The sequence below is a fragment of the Telopea speciosissima genome, chromosome 2, assembly GCF_018873765.1.
Source record: "Telopea speciosissima isolate NSW1024214 ecotype Mountain lineage chromosome 2, Tspe_v1, whole genome shotgun sequence".
Lineage (NCBI taxonomy): Eukaryota > Viridiplantae > Streptophyta > Magnoliopsida > Proteales > Proteaceae > Telopea > Telopea speciosissima.
This window is the reverse complement of record NC_057917.1, coordinates 52,816,760-52,834,321: the sequence shown is the minus strand read 5'-3', so window position 1 is coordinate 52,834,321 and position 17,562 is coordinate 52,816,760. Positions and strand designations below refer to the sequence as shown.

The window sequence follows — 17,562 nt, the reverse complement described above, 5'->3', positions numbered from 1 at the left end:
ATCACCATTGGTAGAAGTGTCTATCCAAAAAACAAAAAAAAAAAAACCCTTGGGTGGGAGAGAATTTTGTTTAACATGGGTAAAGGAAAACTTAATCCAATTAATTAAGCATTAAATAGATCTGCCCTTTTTGTTCCTAGTCAGATGAGCCATTGCTCCTCCGATTGTGTAAGTTCGTAACCGAAGAATTTGGCAAAGATCCGTACCCGGATCGAACTAGCCGTTGGCACCCGAAATTCAAAATGATTGGACAACCTTGCATTTCTTTCGCTTTTATTTTAATTTTTCATCTTTATTCATAAAAAGTTCTTTTAACCCTAGAAATGAATTCTCCTGTAACGCTCCTCTCCCCTCCCTTAGTCTTACTCTCACACCTTTTCTCTCTGCATTTGATCTTTTAAACCCCAAATTGTTCGCTATCTTCCTAAGATTTCGTCAAATTTTTTTCTTTCTGCTTTGGTTGTTCGTGCGTCGTCTGATCTCAAGTTCTTGACAACCGAGGAGGAGTCGAGCAGTTTCAGAGGATTTTCCTTCTTTGACATTTCTGCGGGTACTTCTTTCTTTCTTCTACTCCCCTTGCCCCCTTTCTGATCTTTCAGGAGTATTTGTTGCTTAACATGGTGGTTAAAGTTTAAGATAAATTCTGTTTTCTGAGTTTCCTTTTACTATTCAGTTACAGAGTGGTTAGACGTCCTCTGTTTCTGTCGTTTTTTTTTTTTTTTTGGTGAATAAAACGTAAAATTGGAAAGTTTTTCTTTTTCTCTGTTTTAATTTGTTTCATTTGATTTTTTAACCAAATCGAATCTTGAGAGAAAAAAAAGGCAAGAAATGTTAATTTTAAGAGGAATCAATAATACTTGTGCTGAATCTCTCTCTTCTCTCTCTCTTGGAGGTCTGGAGAGAAACCTAGGAAGTATAGCAAAATTGACCTGTGATATTTAAGATATTCAAGAAATTTGAACGGATCATACTTGAATCTCTCTCGCAAAATGTTTTGTGGATCCTTGAAATTTGTTTAAATCCAGAAAAATGAAAGGTAGAATTATTTTATATTTTGAATTCTTTTTATGGATAAATGCCTTTTTCTTTAAGACTGCTATCCGTTTACCTTGATTTACTCATTATCTGGAAAACCGAATGGTTTCCAAGTAGCTGTGAATGTGTGGTCTCTGCTAAGATCAAGCGTTCAACGTTTTATTCTGTTTCAATTTTTTTTTAAAAATTTATCAATTGTCTTCCTCAATTTGGGTGATTTATTTCAATCGTTTTCCCATAAATTTCTTCGCTTACTTTCTCAGCACCTTACTCTAGGATGCCAAGAGAATTGAGTTTTGTAATGATGTTTATTTTATAAGATATTAGTATCTTAATATCTCTTTGATTCTCCAATGCAACTTTTACTATTTTACAGCTTCAGCCAAATGCAAATTGCTTACCAGTGATTGGTTTTAGCAAATAAACTTTCAGTCATGAGTCATCGCTGCCATTGACAAATTTCTCACTACATTTACTTCTGGAAGGATCAATTGCTCTAGCCTCTCTGTGGAGAGGCCTGGACTGTTCTCTTGCCTGGTTTTCCTATAAAAGTACCACCATTAAGATATCCCAGTATTTCAAATCTAATCAACAAGATGACAATTCGAACTCCAGCTACACCAGCTTCAAAGATAGACAGGACGCCAGTATCCACACCAGGTGGGCCTAAAGCTAAGGAAGAAAAGATTGTTGTAACAGTACGGTTAAGACCTTTAAGCAAACGAGAACAGTCACTTAAAGATCAAGTAGCATGGGAATGTATTGATGATCATACTATCAAATTCAAGCCACCATCTCAGGAGCGGTCGGTTGCACCGGTATCCTACACCTTTGGTATGAATATGAAACAGCCTCCATTTTCCAACCCCTACTGGTAGCATAAGAGATTTGTTTATTTTGGTTTGTGATTCCTGAAACACTGAAGGAAGATGCTTCTCTCCTGTTAGATAAGGTCTTTGATCCTGCTTGTTTGACTGAGGCGGTCTATGAGGAAGGAGTGAAGAATGTTGCTTTGTCTGCATTAATGGGCATAAACGGTATACATATCTAAATATTTGAATACTAGGCCTTCTGACCCAGTAAGTTAATTATGTTCAAAATTGTAACAGTTTATTGATCTCTTTTCTTGTAGCAACCATATTTGCTTACGGGCAAACTAGTAGCGGAAAGACTTTCACAATGAGAGGAATAACGGAGAAGGCGGTAAATGATATATATGATCACGTTTCAAATGTATGTATGAAGTGTTTTTTTTTTCTTGGTTGCAAAGCTGAAGTTTATACGTACTTTCAATCAGATCCAAAATGACTGTACTTGCCTAGCTGATATATTTTCTTTCTGTGCTTCTACAGACTCCAGAGAGAGATTTTACAATAAAGATTTCTGGACTGGAAATTTATAATGAGAATGTCAGGGACCTGTTAAATCTAGATTCTGCTCGTAATCTTAAGCTTTTGGATGATCCAGAGGTATCACCTATGCCCCTATATTAATCACCATAATTGAGAAGTTTCATCTCGTTTTCATGGTGTTTTTATTTTGTTTTATTTCTCAGTTATGTTTGTTTCGATTTGATGTTTGTATACAGAAAGGAACTGTGGTTGAGAAGTTGGTGGAAGAGAAAGCAAATAACAATCGGCACTTGAGACATTTAATCAGTATATGTGAAGGTAAGAAGTGAAACCTATAATGGTAGCTGGAATTGTATGTTGTCCCAACTTTGATTAGATTGAAATACGTATCTCTTAACTGATACTGCATATGTTTGACAGCTCAAAGGCAAGTTGGTGAAACTGCGCTAAATGATGCCAGCTCAAGATCACACCAGATAATAAGGCTGGTGAGCTTATTTTTGGGCTTTAGCTTCATTCTTGTAATTTGATCTACCAGTTGTGAGGATCATTTTATTGTCGTTACTTTTCATTGTCAATCCAGACCATAGAGAGTACACTCCGTGAGAATTCAGGTTGTGTGAAGTCTTTTGTTGCGAGCCTGGTAAACTCATCTACTTTGCTTGTACGAAATATATTGAAGATTTTCCTACTGCATTAGTAATAATTTCTATCGCTTATATAGAACTTTGTCGACCTTGCTGGAAGTGAAAGAGCTTCACAGACACATGCAGATGGTGCTAGGCATAGAGAAGGGTGCCATATCAACCTTAGCTTGATGACTCTCACAACTGTAATCAGAAAGCTCAGGTCAGAACTAATAAATAGTTATTTTATCTGCTGATTAACTGTTTATCTAAGAAATCTAGATGGTTTTCATTTTTAAGATTTTTTGGACCACATCTTCATTTTGGAATGCTGGTCTATGATCCATGTGGTCAACTAGAACCAATGGCATGATTTGTTTCTTAAAATGACAAATTAGAACCAATGATATGATCTCAATCATCCCTAAGCTTTGGGACTGGTAAAAAAACCTTGAAATGAGAAATTAGCCATGCAATATGTCACTTTTTGTCCTTATATGTCATGAAAGAACACTTTGGGACTGGTAGAATATATTTGCTGCAAAAACAATAAGCATACAAGAATGAAATCAAATGCAGAAAAGAAATCACCTAGAAAGTGTTAAATTTAGTACCTTGATTTGTACAATAAAAACCCTAAATTCACTCTCTACATAAGCCATAAATAGACATTTCTTCTTCCCTTTTCGATCACTAACTGTGTAAGTCCACAAGGATGTTACCAAGTTCTAGCTAAATGAATCAACATCTTAACTAAGAGAACCATCAAGTATATTTTGGAGTAAAAAGTCATGTACAATGTTCTAACAGATATGTTGGAGTAGAAGCCAAAGGGAATTATCTCTCTTCTTTGTTTATTTCCATATATGTTATGTTTACCTAATCATCTATAATAAAAGGGGGCTGCTTTGAGTGAGAAAAGTCAGGTACATAAACTGAAAAGGTTCTGCACAAGAAACAGTGCTGAGTAGGGATAGGAATTGTTAGCTGAAGTGCATTTTATTTGACCCTTTTTTTTTTTTTTTTTTGAAAAAATGAGTTTCTACAAGTAACTCTTGTTTGGAGATTTAATTGGTGCATCTGAAATCATGAAATTGGAAAAAAAATGAGTTTCTACATGTAACTCTTTTTTGGAGATTTAATTGGTGCATCTGCAGTTATGAAATTGGGTGGGTTGCCATGATCAATCCCAACTCCAAAATTTCTTTTCCCTGTATGGCGTGAAACTTTTTCCAGATAACCTAACCACGTTGCTCAAATTTAGTGGTCAGATAACCTAAACACTTTGCACCACTTTGCACCATGTCTGCAGTTTTTAAGCTGCAGGTTTTTTTTCCTAGTTGGGTCCTATGTGATTCACTGATTTTTCCTTTTGATTACAACGGATTATTTCACCTTGCAGTGTTGGAAAAAGAACTGGCCATATACCGTATCGAGATTCAAAGCTCACACGCATATTGCAGCACTCTCTTGGAGGAAATGCTCGTACTGCTATCATCTGTACCTTGAGTCCAGCATTGGGCCATGTGGAACAATCTCGCAATACTCTCTCCTTTGCCACCCGTGCAAAGGAAGTCACTAATACTGCCCAAGTAAACATGGTACTGGCTTTTTTTCTCCCTGTCCTAGGTTTAGTTCTTTTGCTTTTTGTTGTCTGTCTTGTCTTTTTGAGCTGAAGTTTCAGTAGCATAGTAACTGTTTTTGAAGACATTTAGAGCTCATTTTCCATTCAATCAGATTGTTTCAGAGAAACAACTACTTAAAAATTTGCAAAAGGAAGTAGCCAGACTTGAAGCAGAACTCCGAACCCCTGACCCATCAAAGGAAAAGGACCTGAAAATTCAGCAGGTATACTTAGTGTACTTCTCAGATTTAAGTTTTGGTTTCAGGTCTTCTGTTTTCTGTAAATATCATTTTTTTTAATAATGGACCACATGTAGATGGAGATGGAAATTGAAGAACTGAGGCACCAAAGAGATCTTGCTCAAGCCCAAGTAGATGAATTGCGTAGGAAAATGCAGGAGCAGCCGGTGAGAATGTCTTCTCTCTCACATCCACACACACCCACAAACGCAGTCTCACTCTCTCTCTCATTCTTTTATTTGCTTATTTTCTTCAGGTTTTAAACCCATTTGAATCACCCCACCCAGTAGCAAAGTGCCTCAACTTTTCTGGTTCATTATCACCAAAACTTGATGGGAAGGAATATGCTCGTGGTGATAGAACAGGAAACACACTGGGAAGGCAGACAATGAGGCAATCTTCAACTGCTCCCTTCACACTTATGCATGAAATTCGGAAGCTTGAGCAGCTCCAGGAGCAGCTTGGAGAAGAAGCCAACCGGGCCCTGGAAGTGCTACAAAAGGAGGTTGCTGATCACAAATTAGGTAATCAAGATGCAGCTGAGACTATTGCCAAACTGCAAGCTGAAATAAGGGAAATGCGTGCTGTGAAGTCAACAGTAAAACAAGTTGAAATGGGAGAAGTTGTTGCTGCTAACAAGAGTGTTAGTGCCAATCTCAAAGAAGAGATTACTAGACTTCATTCACAGGGAAGCACCATTGCCGATCTTGAGGAGCAGCTTGAAAATGTTCAGAAGTCTATTGACAAGTTGGTAATGTCTCTCCCAAGTAACAATCAACAATTCAATTGCGAGGTGACTCCAAAATCCAAGAGTCAATTAAAGAAAAAGAAAATGCTTCCATTGGCCACGAGTAACAGTGCTAACATACAAAATCTCATAAGATCTCCATGCTCACCTCTGTCATCATCTCGGAAGGTATTGGAATCTGAGACAGAGAACAAAGCTCCAGAGAACAATGACATTGTATCTAGTGAAACTTTACTGGAACCCGAGAAAGAGAAAGTGACTCCAACAAAGAGTGAAGACGGTGGAGATATATCATCAAGGGAAGGAACCCCCTGCTACAGGCGTTCGAGTTCTGTAAACGTGCGAAAAATGCAAAAGATGTTCCAGAATGCAGCTGAGGAGAATGTAAGAAGCATTAGGGCATACGTTACAGAGCTGAAAGAACGTGTGGCTAAGTTGCAGTACCAGAAGCAGTTGCTCGTTTGCCAGGTCAGTACTGACCCTTCTGTGCATAATATAATTCTCTATTTCTGGTAGTCGAATCTCTTAATTAGATAATTTCCTCTAACCCTTCTTAATATTATGTTATTAGGTATTGGAATTAGAAGCACATGAAGCTGCTGGATATGATGTGGAGAATGATGAGAACACATCTGACCTACAAGAGCCCCTTGTCTCATGGAATGTCACTTTTCAGGAGCAAAGGAAGCAAATTATTGAGTTGTGGGATGTATGCCATGTGTCAATCATACATAGGACGCAATTCTACTTGTTATTCAAGGGTGACCCAGCAGACCAGATTTATTTGGAGGTTGAGCTTCGTCGCTTGACTTGGATGCAGCTGCACTTTGCAGAACTTGGGAATGCAAGCCCAGCCCACTCTGGAGACGAGCCTACCATCTCTCTATCCTCAAGGTACAACACCACCTAAACCCACACTCCTCCAACTCTCTTCCTGATAATATTTAGGACAACTGAATATCTGACTCACATTATTCTTCCTGATTATGCAGTATCAAAGAATTAAAGCGTGAAAGGGAGTTCCTTGCTAAGAGGGTGATGACACGATTGACTGCAGAGGAGCGAGATGCGTTGTACATAAAATGGTACATCCCACTTGATGGAAAACAGAGGAAGCTACAACTTGTAAATAAGCTATGGGTCGATCCTCATGATGCCAAGCATGTAGAGGAGAGTGCTGAGTTAGTCGCAAAGCTGGTAGGATTCTGTGAAGGTGGTGGGAAAGTCTCAAAGGAGATGTTTGAGCTGAATTTTATGGTTCCGGCAGACAAGAGACCATGGACTCTGGGTTGGAATCCAATCTCAAATCTTCTACACTTGTAGGAGACCTTCATTAGATCTTTCTTTCATGATCAATGTGAGAGAATCAAGTACTCGATCACTGTGCAGATTACTGTATCCATTACCTTGTACAAAAAGCAGGAGTCTGCCAATTGAGTTGTTTGATTTTTGCATATCTTCTTCCCTCCTGTTTTTATCAGTGATGGTATTTGGCTTTATCCATTGTAAGACTTGTGCTTTATTCAATAACAAGTGCAAGAAGAAAGGGAGGGAAAAAGATACACAGAAATCGTTTGAAGGATATGAAGGCTAATTCATTTTAATTCTTGATAAGCACAAGTATATTCTACTATTGTCAAATTTAATCCCATATTAACGATATGGTTACTGTGTAAGGACACTTCCCCTGGTCTTTCCAAAAGTACAATTTTGTTCAATGTGGTGTTGCTTAGAAAGGAGAAAAAAAACACCTTCTTCATATGTTGTTTTCACATGTAGCAAAATAGAAGTGCAGACTGATGTAAAACATTTCTATTAAATTTGAGAGATAACCAGACTGCTAAATGATATAGTTCCAAGTGATAAGAGCCATTTCATCACTAGCGATGGTGGAATCTTGCTCCCCACAACCCTTAAAAAAAAGAGTCAAATATTAAATAAACATAGAAGGGAATTATTTTACTTGGAGGTGAAGTGGAAATGACATTTTTCTTAAAAGAGAGAACAATGCAGAAACAATCAAAAGGATGAAATTTTGAGAAAATTTACAATAATTGTAATAAAAATGCTATTCCAATTAAAGCTACATATATTAGACCACTTTTGCAATTTTCACCCACTTCACATCTAACAATCTAATTGTAAACACATTTTCAGAAGTTGTTTATGATTTAGTGAGGGATATTGTGCAAGAAGTATTGTTATTTAACTCGATTGATAATTTGCGCAGAACCCTTTTATTTTTAGAAGGGGGGGGGATTACCACGTTGCCACCATAGCCTGCATTTCCCAAACATGGCCAATGGGGGGGGGGGGGGGGGTTGGCGGGAGCATACTTTGTACAGTAGGAAGGCAGGAAAAATGGAGGAGAAAGAATGAGTGGGAGGAGAGAGAATGTGCGCGGGATCTCAATGCAGGAGGCGTGTAGAATATTTTCCATTTTCTAAATACTTGCATAAGCTTGTATTGACTAGAATGGAAATGCCTCAAAATGAAGATAAGTAAGAACCAATGTTTCACAATTGTAATGTCGGTCCATGTTATCGAGTATACTAAACCCCAACCTGTGTTCCACTCAAAACAATTGAGCATACAAAATCCTATAGTTTAGCCCAAGTTTTTGAGTATATTATACCAGATAATTAGGATGCTTTTTTGCAGTTCAAAATAAAATTTCTGATGATACTTTGTAAAGAACAATTCTAGATGTTTCAACCTTTCTGAGTTTCCCTAACAAATACATATGGTATGAGTTGTTATATATCTACTTGCAATTTTGAGATAATGTGAGGGAAAGAATGGACAAGAAGTTTGGCGTGAGTTTGAACTTAAACTAGAGTTGTATCATTCTCAAGAGAATAATGTTGGATCATGCCCCATTATCAAAGGCTACAGAGCTTAAGGATTAGTTTTGCTGTGTTCATAATTCTCAGTTTTTCTTTTGGTTTTCTCTGCTTCATTGGTTGCTGACTACCATGAATTCAGAACCCTCAAAGAACCCAAAGGGTTACCAACTGAAAGGAAGGTGACAGCACACTAACTAGGAAAAAAACAATTGGATCTTGTTGTAATCCCAAGTGGTGAACTGAGCTTTATATTGTCTTACAAGTTTTTCAAGTACAGGTGAAATGACAGGATTTTACCCTTGTTTAAAGAAGAAGCATGTTATACTAAAAGGGCAAAAAAATAAGGTTAAAATTTCTTTTTCGCCAATTTTAGTTACAACAAGATTTTTTCCTTTCAGCTCAAGCCTACTTGGTCACTAAAAAAAATCTTCTCAACTCTTTCAAACTAAGTACACTTTCTATATAATGCAATGTAACATGAACTTACAAGTTTAAAGAAGAAGCATGTTATACTAAAAGGGCAAAAAAATAAGGTTAAAATTTCTTTTTCGCCAATTTTAGTTACAACAAGATTTTTTCCTTTCAGCTCAAGCCTACTTGGTCACTAAAAAAAATCTTCTCAACTCTTTCAAACTAAGTACACTTTCTATGTAATGCAATGTAACATGAACTTACAAACTAATTTGCCTTTATAAAGAAGGAATCAATAAATGAAAGAGGAGAAACAAATAGTAACTACAAGCACATGAAAAGCAAGGGCCATCAGAAAGACAAATCTATATCCTTTTCACAACTATCAGATAATTAATTCTCAGTTGAGAGAAGGCACTGGACCTTCTTCTCTAAAACCTCTGAACAGATTGTCCCCATCATATGATAAAAGGACACAAGATCAGACAATTGCTCTATTGACATCTTCCCCATTACTTTCCTGGCTAGCTTCTCCCTCTCCTCATTCAACTTCAATCTCTCTAGATATGCATGAGCATTCCTAACTGTTGCTCCCATCTGTTTCAACCTCTTCTCTTGTTGTGTACTCAAAGCTGTATTTGACTGCAAACAATAAATCAAATCATTAAGGATTTAGAAAACCAGAAAAAACAGCTAGAGAGAGAGAGAGAAAGAGCATGTATGATGTCCATATTTACCTGGAGAAATTCAGCTCCAGCTTCAAGGTCACACTTATCTGGAGGCATTTCACGCCCTGCAGTGTACATCTCTTTTGCAATGGAGAAACTTCGAACGATAATGCTTCTTTTCTTTTCCATCTCTTGGTCAAGCTTCAGACCTCTTGGCATACTTATTGAGCTATTCAGTTTCTTCTGGTAAGCAATCACTGCCCTCGCAAATTCCTGCACATTCAGTTGACATAACAGATGAACTCAATCAAACACTGCTCCTGCAATCCTGCATAAGTAATGGGATTACAACTTTCACATGATCTACCAATGACACAGTAATAGTTACCTGATATGCTGATGGGCAACCGGGATAATCGAAATCCTCCAAACCAGGGCGCCTCATACGTTCTGGATGGAATTGGAGTCCCATTATGAACTTACCCTCTTGGGGATTATAAGCATCAGGATCATAGAACCCTTCAATCAAACCATCTGGAGAGAGAGCCATTGGAACAAATCTTTGGGCTAATCTTTTCACACCTTGATGATGGTAGCTATTGACCCAAATCTCCATCTTCCCTTCCTCCAGAGAATCTCTGAACCAGGCATCCAATGGGGTATTTTCCACTACCTTCACCTTGTGACGATGCCCATCGTAGTTATCATAGTCAATGTGTACCACTCTCTCTCCTTCTGGGATATTCTTGGGGAGTTCTTTCTCAATGTCTTGGTAAAGGGATCCCCCACAAGCAACGTTAAGGACCTGTGAACCCCTACAAATCCCCAAATAGGGTATGTTCCTTTCAAGGCAGAGCTTCGCAAGCCTCAGTTCAATGGTGTCCTTCTCTTTGTCAATGGCTGTATCACTCACATGGGATCTCCTGACCTCTTCTAGCTCCTCGGATGAAAGGCCAGAGAGCTCGGCGTCATAGAGTGAAGGGTCAATGTCTTCACCTTCACAGAGTAGAACTCCATGGATTGGCTCAAAACTGTCCAACAGAGTATGAACTCCGGCAACTCTAGGGACAATTACCGGCACAGCCCCATAACTTACAATGAGATCGAGATGATATTCACCTAAACATTTCAAATTCAATACAGAAAATTAAGAACCCAAATCATATATTGTTCGTTTTCAGTTTCTATATATATTTTAAGAATCAAAATCCAAAGAAGGCAATTAAAAGAAGAAAAACGATTTAGAATTTGGAACTTACCCACAAAATCAACAAACTTGTTCTTGCGAACGGTTCGTCGGGAGACAATGAGGACCCTTGGAAGAATGGTGGAGAGGTCTGAAGCCATTTAACTGTCTTTTATCTGTGACTGTACAGAGTGAAGATGAGTGAAGAAGAGGAGAAACCCAATTCCAAAGGATCAAATGGGTGCCCTTACTATATTTCTTATCAATCAGGATCTACTTATATACTGGCGTAATTGGCTTTCTATAATCTCTTCTTCTTGTTTGTTCAAGCCTTCAAGGTGGAGGTGTTGGGGGGTTTCTGTTACTCTCTCATTCAATCTAGTAAACAGGTTCACCACGTCAAGGCGCCGCGTATTCTCAGTTTTCCAAGGACTTTTGCATGAGATGGGATGATAGATTTCTACTTTCTTTTAGCCTATATATAGAATTGGAAGGTAGTACGAATGATGGAGAGAACGAGAAGTGCGGAAAATCCAGATGTAGTTATATTTTCTAGCGTTATCCTAGGGAAGAGCTGTTATCTAAGACTGGTCAACCTTGACGAGGTGCTGATCACATGGAGCTGCTAAAGTTTGGGTTTTAGGGATTAAAAATTTTAATGGAATTTGGACTACCCACCACCTTCCATGAATGGAGCTTGGAGATTTCTACTTCTCATCCTGACAGCTTAGATACATTCTTATTAAACTCTTTCTATTTAATTGTGTATGTGTGTCTGTGCTGTCATCCAAATCTATACAGTACAGAATGTTGATTTTAACGCTGGTCATTTCCAGGTTTAGGTGTGTAACGATCATTTCATGTGTCCCTGTGTGTCAGGATGCAGAGGTTACGTGTGTTGTGCGTAATAGGTGACGTTCTCTTTTTCAATAAAAAAAAAATAGAGATCGGTTGGGCGGATCTAGATCCTCTAATTCTGAATTGCCCCTACTTTCGTGTGTCCCACATATAGCAAGACGAAAAAGACCACCTTACCCCCCGCTTGGGCAAGGCACTTGGGCAAGACCGCCTTGCTGTGTCTGGGGTGCACACGGCAGTAGAGGAGCCCGACGCAGGGCTGGACTGGATCAAACGATTTTGCCCTCTATTTTAATCTCTATTTCAATTTTTTTTAAAAAATCATTTCATTGATAGATTTACCTGACTTAAAACCAATGAAGCAGAGAAAACTAAAAGAGAGGGTGTAAAAACTCACCTGCCTCTTTATCACTCTCAATTAGAGTTTAAAAACAAAATCCAAATTAGATTTGATTAAGTTTTACACAAAGGTTGAATCATCCTTCCATGCACAAAAACAACGTGCATGAAATTAAATTAGTCCAGTAGGAAGAATTTGAGATTGAGATTGAGATTGAGATTGGGACTTGAGAGATTAATGGAAAATGGAGTCCATGCATGCATGGAACATGTGGATTTCATTTCCTAAATCCTGCAGATCATCATCGACTGCATCACCAGCTGACGATGACATGATGAGGATCATCAACATCAACAACGTGCATGAATTTAAATTATTTCTCAATTAAACTATGATCTATATGGGAGAATGTTCTCTGTGCTGCAGCGCAGGCTGTGCCCAGGCATATGGGCAGGCCTGTGAGAGGGGCTGGGTGGTCATTGTGCCCACCCCCATATGCCTGGGCGCAGCCTGCACTGTGGCACAAAGAACAGCGCCACGATCTATATATATATGGTGTTGTTGCGTATACGCCAATTAAAAGAAGGAATGAAGCAAGCTAGCAAGCAAAAGGTTAGGGGGGGGGGATGAGAAAGACAAAGCAGAACCAAAAAAAAAAAAGCATTATTAATTATCTCCTAGCTAAGACAGCTGAATTGGCCACCAATAGTTCATCTAGTACGTACCACATTTGACGACTTTTTAACCCTAACATGAGAGATTGAAACATGAGAGATTAATTTGGCTCCAATAAACAAACTTTTATTTTTTTTGGATAGCATCCAATAAACATGTTAATCAAGCTATAAACAGGCTATAAATGATTTAATTATCTAGATAAATCGATCATCTCAGTTGGGTGTCCATTGGGTTTACAACCAAGCACCATGAAAAACCAAGTATTAATAATAATCAAACCAAATACTAATAATAATCGACCTAGACTCGGCCCAGTGTCGTTGGATTAACTTTTCGCTCCTAAAGCTTTTTTCTCCTCCTTGTGAGTGCTACTTTCTCCTCCTTGTGAGTGTCCCTTCCATACCTCCTTTTCTGGCTACAATGAGGTTTCCTGACTGGTTCATGCTCGAGTTTATCTTCCCTCTTGTCATGTGTCTTCTCCCCACCCTTCTTGTATTCACGTCCTTTTGCCTGGAGTTTTCTTGTTTCCTCCTCCTCATTACCATGGATTGCAGGTCGCTTCTTTTCATGGTCACCTCCCGTTTCAACTTTCCTTCCTTCAACACTTGTCTCCTTTCCCGCTTTCCATGCACTCTCCCTCTTGCTTTCTTCCACCAGCAAAAGATGCCCTTATCTCTGAGTCTTTCCTCTCAACTTGCTGCCTCGGCATGTTTCGGGTAGTAGCCTCTCCTACTTCTCCCCCCTAAATACTCTTCTCTCTTTCCCCTTTTCCTATGCAATCCCCTCCTCAGCTTTCCCTACCTCAACTGGAACCTTCTACTCTATCTATGCCGCCAGAAACCTGTTCGGATGACGATGGCCTCTCACTTGATGAGGAGTTTGAAGATCTACTACAAAGAGATAGTTCACTCACATTCCTGGGGATTGTAATAGTGGGAAAGGCTTACCGGTGACAAGCAGTTACAGAAGCTCTGGTTGGCGCTTGGAATCTGAAGTATGGAGTCGATATTACACCAATCTCAAACCACAGGTTTCTTTTCCAATTTAACCATGAGATGGATGTCGCCAATATCATGGAAGAAGGGCCGTGTCTAGTTGCTCGGAATCTATTGGTGCTGACTCCATGGACTGGAGATGACGGGGCCATGGAGACTGATGTGGAATTCTGGATTCAAGCCCATGACATCCCGAAAGGCCTATTCTGCTTAGCTTTTGCGGAGAAACTGGCTTCAAAGATTGGGAGCACGAGCCGCGTTCAGCTCATCACAGGTACTCAATAAGGCGCAAAGATGGAATACGTCCGATGTCGCACTATGATAGACGTCATGAAACCTTTGAAGCGTCTTGTGCCAGTCAAAGGGAGGTCCCAGGTTCTCTGCAACGTTAAACTCAGGTATGAGAAACTCCCACAATGCTATGCTTTCTGTGGAATTATTGGTCATGAAGATCGTCGTTGTGATCTGTTGTTTACGGCTCACGAGGACCACCGGAAGAGCCATGGTTGTAGATCAGTCATCCGCTGTCCTGAGGCCCCCCATTGCCCTATGGGCCAGATCTGCATGGCATACCGCCGTCCAACCGCATGCTCGAGGAAGCCATTTCCACCATCCTCCCTCTATCCCCCCCTCACCTACGGAGAATTCCCACCCTATCAATATACCGGAGAACCCTGCAACTTCGACTATCACTACCGGCAATGACGCCCTGCCAAACTCCCGACGTGGGTTCCCCCCCTCGTCCTCCACACCCAACCCTGCCATGCACGTCCTCCGTACTGGACCACCCCCTGCCACTGTCCTGCCTGCCCCTGACCATGTCAGTACGACGCAGCCACTCCCCATACTCTCTACGTTCCCAGAGGTGGTCCCCTCTACCCCTCCCCACCTGATTCCCATGCCAACGTTGTTAACGCAATCATTACCTCCCACCCTTGATCCTATGTCCCATCATCTCCTCCATCAAATTCTACAACAACCTAAAACATCCACTGCTCTTGTCTCCCTTTTGCCTGTCCTTTCTAACCTCCACCTCCATCCCAACTTTACACCTGGCAACTTGCCCTCCCCACCTCAAGCCACTCCTGGCGTGTTATTACTCCCTGGACCGGCTCCAACTACGGAATTACCTGCCTCCGTTACCCCAGGCGTGATTAACATGCATCATTCTCTGAACCATGTCCCCCCCTGGACCACCAATACCCAACCTCCTTGTTTCATCCAACAGCTTCCCAGATATCTCAACACCCCAAACCATCTGTTCGAGCATCAGGCAAGCCAAAACCCAAGAAACGAAAGCAGGACTCATGACCCCAGGATGCCAATCCCTCTGCTACCCATGAGCATTTTTTATCATGTGGCCCCTCGACGGCTGGGGGGAAATCAGCCCCATTGGGGGTCATGAAGCTCTTATCATGGAATTGTCAAGGCATAGGGCGGGCCTTGACAATGCAAACCTTAATGGATATGGGCCGTGGAGGTAAGGTGGATTTTGTTTTTCTCATGGAGGTTAAGTGTAAGCAAACGAAAATTCAAGCTATTGGACAACGATTAAGGCTCCCCAATTACTATTTCATCCCACCCCAAGGCCTCTCTGGGGGTCTAGTGTTGTACTGGAGTTTACAGTTCAAAGTGGACATCCTACAGGCTAATAATAGACTGATTGGCGTGCGAGTCTCTGATGGTCCTTCTACCCCTTTCTACCTAGCTGGAGTCTATGGGGATCCTATTAAAGCCAATCGTCAACAGGTGTGGGATTCTATTATGGCTTTTGGGCACAGTCGACATGATAAGTGGGTGCTTTTCGGTGATTTTAACTCGTACCTGGCTTGGTATGAGAAATCAGGGGGGAGGACTACAAGGTCCCGGGACATAGCAGCTTTCAAGCAGTTAGTCGATGCTTGTAGTCTCATTGAAATTGAAAGCCATGGGCCACGCTAAACTTGGAGCAACAAGCGCACCGGACAGGCTAACATCCGTATTAAGTTAGACCGAGTCTTCTCAAACTTAGCCTGGCGAGTAGCAAATGAGGATGCGGTGACAATGGTTAAAACAGTGATTGGCTCTGATCATAGTCCACTGATACTGGACTCAGAGGGGGGAAGCACGTTTGGTCAGTGGCCATTTCGTTTCCAGGCGATGTGTTTAAGATATCCACAATGTGCTAGTACTGCGGCCAAAGCATGGGCAGCTACAGAGGGAGGATCTGCGGGTCAAGTTCTACAAGCCAAGATCAGGAACTGCAAACCAGTTTTTCAACATTAGAATCGAGAACAATTTGGGAATATCCACCATCAAATTTGCCAATTTCAGGCAGAGCTGGCGGAACTCCAAGATTTACCTACTAACTCTATTGATCATAGTTATCAGTTGGTCGTGGAAAACAACCTTGTTGAAGCACTGGCTAGACAGGCAGTTCATTGGCATCATAAGTCTAGAGTCGATTGGCTGACGGCCGATGATCGAAACACATCCTTCGTCCATGCTACAACAGTTCAGAGTCGCCATTTTAATAAAATATTAAAGCTCAAACTTCCTTCTGGCAATTGGACAACCTCGGATTCAGAGCTGTTCTCTGAGATCATTAATCACTATTCCACTACCATCTCGGCTGAACCAGTGGATAAGGAGGCTGTGACACGAGCACTAAAATTCATTCAACCATTTATCGATGCCCACTCCAACGAAACTCTATGTGTCCCACCCGGAGAAGATGAGATCAAAACGGCGATAATGTCTATGGGTCCATTAAAAGCTCCAGGTCCTGACGGCCTGCCTCCACTTTTCTATCAATCTTTTTGGGATTTAACTAACCAGGATCTTACGGCCTTTGTTCTGGATTTCTTTGTTAAGGGTACTCTACCTGTAGGTTTAAATGACACACTCATCTGTTTGATCCCCAAATGCCCGGACCCTGAAAAGGTGGAGCACTTTCAGCCAATAGCCTTAGCAGTGTGGCTATGCGTATTATCTCAAAGATTATGGCAACCCGGTTGAAGCCCATGCCATGTTGGACCAATTGATCTCCACATCCCAATCGGCTTTCGTCCCAAATAGGCTGATCTCGGATAGTGTTTTTATGGCACATGAGCTCTTCCATTATATTTGACATCGGAAGAAGGGTAAAGGAAAGTTTTTAGCCTTAAAAATGGACATGCGGAAAGCTTATGATCGCATGGGCTGGTATTTCATTGAGCATCTGTTGGTCGCATTTGGCTTCTCTAGTATGTGGGTGAAGATGGTGATGGCTTGTATAACTTCGGTGAAGTATCAAGTACTAGTTAATGGGGCGGCTAGAGGTAGCATCACACCTACGAGGGGGATTAGACAGGGAGACCCCCTGTCCCCATCTATCTTCATCCTTTGTGCTCAACTCCTTAGCAACATACTGCAACATGCCCAAGTGGAAGGTAGATTGCAAGGTATCCGGGTAAGATAGTGAGCTAGCCCTGTATCACATCTCTTATTCGCCGATGATTGTGGACGGCTAGGGGCAGCATCACACCTACGATGGGGATTAGACAGGGAGACCCCCTATCCCCATCTATCTTCATCCTCTGTGCTCAGGTCCTTAGCAGCATACTGCAGCATGCCCAGGTGGAAGGTAGATTGCAAGGTATCCGGGTAAGACAACGAGCTAGCCCTATATCACATCTCTTATTTGCCAATGATTGTATTTTGTTTTCAAAGGTGAACCTTAAAGAAGTGTTTGAATTCAAAGAATGTGTCGACCTCTTTTGTGCAGCGAGTGGCCAAGCTCTTAATCACGCCAAGTCCATGCTATATTTTAGCCCAACTACTCCACCTAAGCTTAAACGCTAGTTTTCAAAGATTTTCAAGGTCAAATATGGAGAAGGGATCCAAAAATATTTAGGCCTGCCGGTAGAGTTTGGTACATCTAAACTGCAGGCTTTCCGTGAAGTGGGGGATCGAATTTAGAAGCGCTTGCAGGGGTG

At 40.8% G+C, this 17,562-nt stretch overlaps 2 protein-coding genes across 2 annotated transcripts; one reads left to right on the top strand and one right to left on the bottom strand.

Moving 5' to 3' along the window:
* The first annotated feature begins 306 nt into the window (after window positions 1-306).
* LOC122649438 (kinesin-like protein NACK1) lies at window positions 307-7,227 on the top strand. Its single transcript, XM_043842603.1, has 15 exons — window positions 307-546; window positions 1,521-1,869; window positions 1,983-2,072; window positions 2,168-2,268; window positions 2,388-2,504; window positions 2,624-2,705; window positions 2,808-2,875; window positions 2,971-3,030; window positions 3,112-3,236; window positions 4,416-4,614; window positions 4,751-4,861; window positions 4,954-5,043; window positions 5,133-6,092; window positions 6,196-6,518; window positions 6,617-7,227. Exons 2-15 carry the CDS (start codon window positions 1,632-1,634, stop codon window positions 6,945-6,947), a joined length of 2,895 nt encoding a protein of 964 aa, XP_043698538.1. The 5' UTR covers window positions 307-546; window positions 1,521-1,631; the 3' UTR covers window positions 6,948-7,227.
* Window positions 7,228-9,267: 2,040 nt separating this feature from the next.
* Window positions 9,268-10,950, bottom strand: LOC122649440 (putative glutamine amidotransferase GAT1_2.1). The gene is made up of 4 exons (XM_043842606.1): window positions 10,809-10,950; window positions 9,938-10,668; window positions 9,619-9,822; window positions 9,268-9,523 (listed from the first exon to the last, which is right to left on the bottom strand). The coding sequence occupies exons 1-4, from the start codon at window positions 10,894-10,896 to the stop codon at window positions 9,275-9,277; spliced, it is 1,272 nt and encodes a 423-aa protein (XP_043698541.1). The 5' UTR covers window positions 10,897-10,950; the 3' UTR covers window positions 9,268-9,274.
* Window positions 10,951-17,562: the final 6,612 nt, after the last annotated feature.

Excerpts from the sequence above, each read along its gene's own strand:
- LOC122649438 (XM_043842603.1), top strand. The coding sequence starts at position 1,632 with ATGACAATTCGAACTCCAGCTACACCAGCTTCAAAGATAGACAGGACG. Across the intron at positions 2,269-2,387 it reads TATATGATCACGTTTCAAAT|ACTCCAGAGAGAGATTTTAC; the intron begins GTATGTATGAAG and ends GTGCTTCTACAG. Across the intron at positions 6,093-6,195 it reads AGCAGTTGCTCGTTTGCCAG|GTATTGGAATTAGAAGCACA; the intron begins GTCAGTACTGAC and ends TTATGTTATTAG.
- LOC122649440 (XM_043842606.1), bottom strand. The coding sequence starts at position 10,896 with ATGGCTTCAGACCTCTCCACCATTCTTCCAAGGGTCCTCATTGTCTCC. Across the intron at positions 10,669-10,808 it reads CAAGTTTGTTGATTTTGTGG|GTGAATATCATCTCGATCTC; the intron begins GTAAGTTCCAAA and ends TGAAATGTTTAG. Across the intron at positions 9,524-9,618 it reads CTGGAGCTGAATTTCTCCAG|TCAAATACAGCTTTGAGTAC; the intron begins GTAAATATGGAC and ends TATTGTTTGCAG.